Here is a 10,218-nt window from a genome sequence, read left to right as displayed (position 1 = left end):
GATTAAACTTGACATTCACATGTTGATTCACAAATCAATACTAATTATAAACATTATAATCATTAACAACTCCATTTATCAAAAGCACAGTTAGAAGTGACGTCAGCTGGAGTTGCATCCATGTTTCACATATGAGAAAATGTTGAAGAAAAATTATGACAAATATAAATATATATCAGATCATATTTTAAATAAAAAGTTTTTTTGGTTTTTGGTCAGTAAGATTTTCTTTAAATATATAGTAATACGAAAAGTTCATGCAAATTAAAAGCAAAACAGATAAAGCAACAGATAAAAACATTTACTAAATTCTCAAATAAATTATATTTAATGATTGAATGTATGATCAAATAAATATTGTCTCAAACAATATTTCACAAAAAATAAAAATAAAACGACTGACGTCAAACTTTTGACCTTTAGAACTATTTTCTTACCCACATGTAATAAATATAAAACAGTATATATATATGTACATCTCTGACCTCATATCAGTTCAGTTCTATATTAAATACATTGTGGAAGATTTTTTTGTTGCTGCGGTTGTCTCATACCTAACAACACTTCTCAATCATGGTAAAATCATAGTAAGACACAGTCTCTCATGGCTTAACCCCCAAACATCCCCTATACCTGAATGTTCCTCTCAAACAGGACCTTGTGTTCTTCCAGCATCCTCCCTTTGTTTCGGCTGAAAGCTTCAGTGCTGCTCTCCAGGGTCCTGAATTGCTGCTTTCACACCGGATGCTCTCACTCTTCAAAGCAACCACAGACAATGACAGTCCATGCACTCTGGGATGCTCATGAATGCCAATGAATATGAGCTCCTGTAATGATTTCAACAATCAGATATTTTGAAAACCTTATGTTAACAGTTCAGATTTTTTCTGACTACATCATTTGTATTAATGTAACCATTTAAAGAGAGAGAGAGAGAGAGAGAAAATTATCGGAAGTTCATTTACTCACCCTCAAGTCATTCCAAAATCATGACTTTTATTCTTCTGCTTATCACAAAAGGTGAAGTTTTGATCAAGATCAGTCTTTTCTCAAATATAAAAAGCGAATGAGGACCGGTGCTGTAAAGTTCCAAAATAACAAAAACCTTCAATAAAGCATCATAAACATACCTTAAATACTTGTACTCTACATTCTGAAGTCATACAACAGCTTTTTGTGAAGCACAGATCATGATTTAAGATACTATTCAATGAAAATTATGAGTCAAAAAATCTGCTATGATCTTCAGAAGAAAACAATATTTATATATTTATTTCAAAACACAAATACTGTTGATTTCCAAACACACACACAACAAAACCATATGTCATCTGACACTCATTTGGCTTCATAATAATTTATGCAAAAGATAAGTTCTGAAAGAGCTTAACAATTTTGAGATGACAGATTTCCACTCACTCAGTTCTTCTTTAACACGAAAATATGGATAAAGCAATAAAAGACAAATCAACGACTTGTCAAGCTATCATTTACAAATGAATGAACATATAAAGTGTGTTATCTCACTCTGCATCAGCTTTAGGATAAGTTAGTGGAAGGTCAGTGGGTAGCAAAATAAAAGCAGTCCGATTGAATAAATGACAAAGCACCATTGTCTGAAACTTCAGAGATGATTATGAATAGATGCGGTGTTCAAACTTCACAGTTCCTGATTAGAAAAACATTTGCAATAGACATAAATGAAACATTATCTTCCGTATGAAATAAGCACAGTTTTCTCTCATTATGGGTAAATTATCGCTCATGTCAGACCTCTATCTAGTCATATCTAGACTAGCATGTCTAATGTCCCGTTCACACCAAGAACGATTACTATATGGTGGTTTTAAAAGTTTAAAATCAGACCACAGCAATAATAATGATGCCGTGGAAAATATCATTGGGATCGATTTTAGGGCATTTTTTTCCAGCGGATAAACCATAAAAATAAATAAAAAACCAAACCGACTGTAAAGCATGCGCTCCAAATAACGTTATACATCCTGCTGTTTGGACATGTCTAGTTCACACGATAACTTAACTTTAATTAACAATTCGGTTTTTAACTGAGAAACTATATTTAGAACCTCTTTCAGAACAATTATTTCCAGTTAATGAATGTTAAAACAATGACGGCCCATTGCAATCGATCCGACATTGTAGAGCTCGTGTATTTTAAGTGGTATACCACATTACTGCAGTGCACGCTTATAATAAACAGAACGTTCCTGGATGCTAATATTGTTATTTTTGTGAATGGGCCTTAAAAGAATAGCGATTTTTCCAGATGAACGATAAATACATTTACAGATATTCCAATTCAATGCAACTTTTTTTTCACAGAACATCACTGCAGTGCTTAGAATAAACACAACGTTACTCTTTGTTGATGTGGAGTTATAGATATATATTGTTATAGTTATAATTTCCATTCTTGGTGTAAGGATATGTTCTATGCATGCAAATAAATTACTGTTCTGTTTAAAATAATTTCATCATTTTTCCAAATAAAATAAAAATTTACCAAAAGAATCATTAAGAGAACCATTAGGAAAAAATTATCATGATTCTCATCCCTAATAACTGCATTAATAATACATTTGACTACAGGACATAAAAGCCCAATCATTTCTCACTCCTGACTGCTGAATATTCCTACTTCCTTAAGAAACAGGCATATTTTTAGAGTTTGATCCATTTGAGTCCATAAGTAGGTGGTGTACCACTTTCTAGGGAGAGATAAAATAATTACAGAAGTTGGACAAGAACTTTAGAAAAAACTTTGATGGATGAGGCTGTCTGGCTGATGCAAATGAGAGGTTGAGAGACAGAGACAATCCATTCAGGCGAGAATATTCCAGTTTGCTATTGTATTCCTCGTTTATCCTTTGCTCAGCGTGTTTGGCCCCAGGGTCCAAAGTCCCAGCGTCTGGATTTTTAATGAGTGTCTCCTCACAACCACCAGACTGACAGGAACAGTGTCCCTGTTACATCGTCGTCTCTTCCCATTCCAGCTCTACATCACCTGAGAGAACAAACATGACAAAATACATTTCCACCAAGACAAAACAGAAGAATGACAGAGATCTTTAACCACCAGCCTTCACTGCACAAGTCATTGAATGTAGGCTGTATTTTACCCTCCATTGCATCCAATGAGTCCATCTTCTCCAGAGCAGAGTAATTTACAAACCATATGGACTGACTGTTTCCTTTTGCAGACAGCAGATCCAGAGTGCTTTGATGCAGAAACATGTACTGAGCCTGAGAGAGAGAGGCAGAAACAAACATCTGAACAAGAGAACATGATCATCTCACACAAGTCTACAGAGACTGAACTATTTTTGCAATATATTCAGTTTTTAAATAGGTTTACCAGGTTTTGCACCATGCACATCCTCTCACTGCGTAGCTCTGCGACCAGGCCATATATATCCACAAAATCATGATCCCTCACATGTTGAATGAGATGATCCAGGGCTATAAACACTCCAGTCCTGCCCACACCAGCACTGCACATACACACATTACATACATGTGTATTACATTTACATTTTTGTAAAACTAAGACCATGAAGGACAATGTGTCACTTGAAATAAATCCTAACACATACTGTATCATAAATCTTATTATGTACTGAAAACTGGGAAAAAATTATAAAAACTACATATAGAGCAACTAATAAAAATTATATTATATAAACTATAGTAGTATCTTAATAAAATAACACTGGCTAGTGAAATTGAAGCTTGTAAAATAAAATAAAAAAAATATATAGTAATTGTGAGAGTTTAAAATACAAAATATGAGAGACGAGTATAGAAATTGAGAGAATTCTAAGAAATAAAGTTGCAATTATGAGATATAAATTAGTCTGCAAGATATAAAATCAATTAGCTAGAGGCCTTATTGAGAGATATAAAGTATCAGTAGTGAGATATAAAGTCACATTGTAAAATACACAAATGCAACAAAAAAAGTCACAGTTGTGTGATATGAAGGTGCAATTAGCTTTTTCTTTCAACTTTGAATCAAAAAATGGATCCGATGCAGCTCAGACTCAAACATAAAGATGCACCAGTGGCTCACTGTAGAGAAAAGCCTGAAGACGTCCTGTTAATCTAATGGGCAGATATACTCACCTGCAGTGGACCACGATGGTTGTGTTGTCATGGCCTCTGTGTGAGCGAACCGCTTTGACAAACTGAATGAGTGTAGAGCTGGACTCCGGAACGCCGTGTTCTGGCCATGAGGTGTAGTTAAAATGATGAACAATCATGTAGCTTCCGTGCTGGAGAGAGAAAGAAAGAGAGGAAGGGCTAAATGTGTCCTTGGGGACTAATTATCTATTCATCTAACCACCCACATCTGTGTGTGTTATTGTGGTTTTTGGACTCGTATAAGACCACTGGTATTCTCAAGTATGCACAACTGACTTGTCACTGGACAAGTAAATGTGACTAGCTAGCAATAAACTTGAAAAGTTTTACCCTCTCCACTCTTAGCGCCCGGACCGTCCAATCAGGATGCACATCTTCTGTGAGTTTAGTGATTATGATATCAGCAAAAACAGTGACGGGTTTATTGTCCTCTGGCCAGTACTGATGACAGCGGATCTGAAACATACAGCCACATTACATTCATTATGATGCATACATTTCAACAAATCACTGTCAGATATTTAATGAATTGTATTTACGTTTCATTGTAATCCTTTAAAAGATGCTTTTATCCAAAGCGAATTACAAATGAGGACAATGGAAGCAATCAGAGTACATATTACACATACTCTTAAGTGTAAAAAAGTGTCAAAAGTTGAAATAAATAATGTAAAATTAATAAATAACCAAAATAAATAAATACAAATTAAATTAATTCAGAAATATAAAATTTCATATTATTACTGTTTTATTTTACTTTTTAAAGCCTGGCTGGAAATCACATTTATTATTATAATATATTATATATATTACAATATATTATTATATTTAAAGCCACAAATTTTACATTTATCTTTAAGTTCACACATGAAACAACATTGTAATGGTGGGTAGAAACTTTATAGAAAGTAAGTATTTTTTATATATTTAGAATATTTATCTATTTATATTTATCTGAAATAGTCTTATACATTAAATAAAAAAATACAAAAAGTATTTTTTATCTGTATAAATGGGTATATATACTTTTAACATATTAAATCCATTTTCACAGTTTAAAATATAAATATCATAAATATATCTGCTTTTATATTTTATGAATGAAGTGACTCATAAAGACATTATGATATTTGATATGGTATGATATTTATGAGTCCATGGCATCAAAACTAGAGAAAAAAGCTGCTCTTTGTGGGATGACATTGATTCTTCTACGACATCAGACTGGTAAACCTTAGAACACATTTTTAAGATTATATACAGTCAAACCAAAATGTATTCAGACACCTTCAGCTTTTCTAGCATTATCACAGTTTATTTGCTATAGTTTAGAAAATGGTAATAAAATATGACAAGAACTTAAACTTAGTTCTTAAATTTAGAGTTAAACTGTTTCAGAACAAATTAATCTGGATAATGTGATATTGATATTAACTGTATGGCTCAGCGTTACCATCTGGGCAGAACTATTGTTCCAGCCACCAAAGACAGATTCGCAAACAACCTGCCTGGTTTATCTCAACTGCTATTTGTACCCAAAAATACACATGAACTAGACGCAAATGACTGGCAACATGTGAACTATTTTCTCTAATACATTAGAAGCTGTTGCCCCCATCAAATTGAAAAAGGTTAGAGAAAAATGTACAGTGCAATGGTATAACAGTAATACACACTCTCTCAAGAAAGAAACTCTTGGTCTTGAACGCAAATGGAGAAAAACTAACTTGGAGGTCTTTAAAATTGCGTGGAAAAACAGTATGTCCAGCTATAGACAGGCTCTAAAAACTGCCAGGGCAGAGTGTATCCACAAACTCATTGAAAACAACCAAAACAATCCAAGGTTTTTATTTAGCACAGTGGCTAAGTTAACAAATTACCAGACGCCACCTGATTCAAATATTCCATCAACGTTTAATAGTAATGACTTTATGAATTTCTTCACTGATAAAATAGATAACATTAAAAATACAATAGCGAATGTAGATTCTACAGCGTCTAACACTTCAGTTTCATCCATCGCACCCAAAGATAAACTTCAGTGCTTTACAACCATAGGACAGGAAGAGCTAAATAAACTTATCACTGCAGCTAAACCAACAACATGTTTTTTAGATCCTGTACCCACTAAATTACTGAAAGAGCTGTTACCTGTAGCCGAAGAACCGCTTCTCGATATTATTAACTCGTCGTTATCTTTAGGTCACGTCCCAAAACCATTCAAGCTGGCGGCTATTAAGCCTCTAATTAAGAAACCAAAACTAGATAGTGAACTGGCAAATTATAGGCCTATTTCAAATCTTCCATTTATGTCTAAAATTTTTGAAAAAGTTGTGTCTGCTCAATTGAGCTCTTTCCGGCAAAAAAAATATTTGTATAAAAGAATTTCAGTCAGGTTTCAGGCCCCACCATAGCACAGAAACTGCACTTGTTAAAATTACAAATGACCTGCTTCTTGCGTCAGATCAAGGCTGCATCTCATTTCTAGTCTTACTTGATCTTAGTGCTGCGTTTGACACCATAGATCATGACACACTCATAGATAGATTACAAAACTATACAGTTATTCAAGGGCAGGCTCTAAGATGGTTTAGATCCTACCCGTCTGATCGCTACCATTTTGTTTATTTAAATGGGGCGCCATCTCATTTTTCACCAGTAAAATATGGAGTGCCACAAGGATCTGTCCTAGGTCCCCTTCTATTTTCAGTTTTCAAAACAATATTTCCCATGTTACAAAAACTGCATTTTTCCATCTTAGAAACATTACCAAGCTACGAAACATGTTTCCTGTTTCTGATGCAGAAAAGCTAGTTCAACATGGTCAGGTCAAAGTGTGTGAATCATTGTTGGTCAATATTTACTTGTAGTCCACTGTATGAAGAATTTTTAGGTATAATATGTCAAGATTTTAAAAATGATATCTGGTCTGAATAATCTTTGGATTGGCTGTACAAACATTTATCTAATTGGCTACATTGTTTTGTTTGATCACACACATACACACCCGGCCCTTCTCAAAGCACTGGGTGAGCATGACGATGGTTTTGGTCCCCGTCTCCCAAATCATCCTCCAGAAGTCTGCGACGGTGCTAGGCAGAGGACCCTGAGTGGCTATAAACTCATTAGGACACAGATAGCCCTGAGACACAGAGACAAGACACAGAACCGGAGCTTAGGCCAATTCAATTAAAGTTGAGCCACAGTATAAAAGAGAGAGACAGCTGATATGTGGGCTGATCTGGAGCGCTTACGGAGACGAAGCTGGCATTGATGTAGTCAGACCCCGGCATTCCTGGCTCAGACAGTAACTTCACTCTGTTATTGTTATCTAAAAAAGTTAAAAGTATGTTTATACAAAGAAAGAAATAATTATCTCAGAAATTACAATTGTCATCATACCCTCATGTCGTTCAGAACCTTCATGACTTTCTCAGAACAAAAATAAACATTCTGAATAACAGAACTGCATTTTCCACATAATAGGCATATTGCACAAAAAATGCTTCTTGAGCAGCAAATCGGCACATTAGCATGATCTCTGAAGGATCATGTGATACTGATGACTGGAGTAATGATGCTGAAAATTCAGCTTTGCATCACAGGAATAAATTAAATTTTAAATTATATTTAAAAATAAAACTGGTATTTTAAATTGAAATATAATTTCATAATTTTTTTTTTTACTGTATTTTACTTTTGAATAATAGTTTAGCACACAAGTCATATGAGACACTTCTGAGGTGCTTTTATGTGCCTTTTGATTCTTAACAGACTGTTAACCTTCTGTAAAACCTCCCCTTTTGTGTTACACAGAACAAAGAAAGTCATACAGGTTTGAAACTACACGAGATCTAGTAAACAATGTCAGAATAAAAAAAAACTTTCATACAAGGCTTAATGTTTGTGAAGCGATTTTTGGAGCGATTCCACGGCAGGTCAGCGTCTGATGTGGCCAGATCCTGAAGCAGCTTCGGCAGCTCCTGAAACACACAGCAGAAAACGTCAATTATAAAACACACCAGGAAGAAAATCAATCAACCACAGAAAACATATTTAGCAAAGTCATACACCATTGAGCACATAACTCGTAACGAAGTGTTACTGAAACTCGTTTTACAGTTCACTAGTACTTTCTCTCTCACCCACCTACACAATTTAATGCAAAAACTTACAGCAAACTCCTCCTGAAACTTGGCATTGTCATTGGCACAAAGATCTTCCACATGCTGAAGAAATGATTTCTTACTGATTGGCCTGGAAATGTGTTAAAGAGAGATAAACAGAGCATGAAATATCCACAAAACCATAAATAATCATCATCGTCAGCACTGTAACCACTACAGCAAGCATTGTTTCTAAAGAACACCTCTTAAGAGCAGGTGGTTATGGGTAGTCATCTGTTTTGGGGACTCAAATATTTATTGAACAATAACAGACAAAGAAGAAGAAAAACAAGAAGATAATCTAAGAAAGGGAATAAAATATCAATCAATCATCAAGTCTTCTTCACTTACTTGAGAGATTTCCTGTAACTTAGCAGCCTGGAACATTAGACAGTAGAAAACTATTAGGAGATTGGCCTTGCACTGAAAAATTAGGTTACTTTTTCACATCCAGTGATAATAAATGACTCTATGTGGTTCACCACACTATCTAATTAGAGGAAGACACACAAACATAAATAATCGGAGAGTCATTCTATGTGATCTTTCAGGCACAAACACACAAAGCAGAGCAGAAGTACAAATCAGCATTATGAAACCGAACAGCCCCAAATTATAGCAAGGCAGATAATTTACTGTGGCATATTCATTCATAATAAAACACATTCAATGTCAGGCACTGACAGCACAACATGCAACTGGGAAAATAAAACCTTTAATCTTTAAAATGAAAGAAAACACTGATGCTACATATCACGTGGGATCATGCATCATCTAAACACCAACATCTCTGTCTACTTACTGGATGACAAAAATCTCCTTCCTTCTAAAGAAAAAGGAGGAATACCTGAGAACAGAGGATTGTGCAAGTGTTTGAATGGATTAGTGAGAGTGAATGAATGAAAGAATGAACGAGTGAGTGAGTCACTGAGTGAATTAGTGAGTGAGAGAGAGAGCAGAAGACAAAATCTCACATAGACTTGTGCTATAAAACAATTGATCGCAATTAATCGCATCCAAAATAAAAAAAATGGTTTACATAATATATATGAGTATACTGTGTATATTTATTATGTACTTACATATAAATACACATGCATGTATATATAAAAAAATATATATGTTAAGTTTATATATTTAATATATTTATATATAATATAAATGTATATACATGTAAATATTTTCAAAATATATACTTTATGTGTGTGTATTTATATATACAGTACATAATAAATATACACAGTACACATACATATATTATTTTGGATGTGATTAATCACGATTAATGGTTTGACAGCATATATACTCATATACAGTGTGTGTACAGTGTCTCACCGGTTAATCTTCTCCTCTTTGAGCTCCAGGTCAGCCACTGTAATGAGCTGATCCAGCTTGAACTTGGTCTCGATGATCTCTGCCTCACGTGGAGAGTACGTCCCACCTTCCTTCTGCCTGCGGTGGATCCTGGGATTGGAGAAAGTGAGTCTCGATTGCTAAACCAGTCGCTTTGTTTTGGGAAATACTATTTGATTATGTTGCTGTACTTCTATATACAACAACACTAAACTTACTTCACAGATCCGTATATAATCAGAATGAAAATCAAGGCCAGGAAAAATGACAGCAGGACCCCAAGAATGATCTGCTCGTCTCTGGTCAGCAGGCGGTCATCTGAAATCACAGTCAATATTTAAACCCAGCAGAAGCAGTACTTGTTCACAATAAAATGTGTTGTTCTACAAACCCAGCATTATAGAAGGTACATGTATAAGATCATAAGTACAGTCCATTTTTGAATAGTTTTAAAATAACTGTTTATGCTCACCAAGGCATCATTTTTTTGGTTGGTAAAAAAAGTAATATTGTGAAATGTAAAAAAAAAAGTCTTCCA

The 10,218-nt window shown here is 34.5% G+C and overlaps 1 protein-coding gene across 2 annotated transcripts in view; it reads right to left on the bottom strand.

Moving 5' to 3' along the window:
* Window positions 1-1,232: 1,232 nt before the first annotated feature.
* The window catches only part of ptprq (protein tyrosine phosphatase receptor type Q), a 45,733-nt gene continuing 36,747 nt past the window's right edge, over window positions 1,233-10,218 (bottom strand). Inside the window, exons 40-51 of one of the 2 annotated variants that reach the window (XM_052581975.1) lie at window positions 9,899-9,998; window positions 9,663-9,791; window positions 8,679-8,705; window positions 8,337-8,418; window positions 8,054-8,144; window positions 7,416-7,492; window positions 7,169-7,303; window positions 4,492-4,617; window positions 4,144-4,292; window positions 3,377-3,512; window positions 3,141-3,264; window positions 1,233-3,025 (exon numbers count right to left, since the gene is read on the bottom strand). In XM_052581975.1, coding sequence (XP_052437935.1) covers window positions 2,988-3,025; window positions 3,141-3,264; window positions 3,377-3,512; window positions 4,144-4,292; window positions 4,492-4,617; window positions 7,169-7,303; window positions 7,416-7,492; window positions 8,054-8,144; window positions 8,337-8,418; window positions 8,679-8,705; window positions 9,663-9,791; window positions 9,899-9,998 — 1,214 coding nt within the window. In that variant the 3' untranslated portion in view covers window positions 1,233-2,987. The remainder of the gene's footprint in view (window positions 3,026-3,140; window positions 3,265-3,376; window positions 3,513-4,143; window positions 4,293-4,491; window positions 4,618-7,168; window positions 7,304-7,415; window positions 7,493-8,053; window positions 8,145-8,336; window positions 8,419-8,678; window positions 8,706-9,662; window positions 9,792-9,898; window positions 9,999-10,218) is intronic. The other variant, XM_052581976.1, reaches the window with a different exon arrangement.

The sequence above is a fragment of the Carassius gibelio genome, chromosome B18, assembly GCF_023724105.1.
Source record: "Carassius gibelio isolate Cgi1373 ecotype wild population from Czech Republic chromosome B18, carGib1.2-hapl.c, whole genome shotgun sequence".
NCBI lineage: Eukaryota > Metazoa > Chordata > Actinopteri > Cypriniformes > Cyprinidae > Carassius > Carassius gibelio.
The sequence above is the reverse complement of the archived record's forward strand: the minus strand, read 5'-3'. Positions and strand labels throughout refer to the sequence as shown.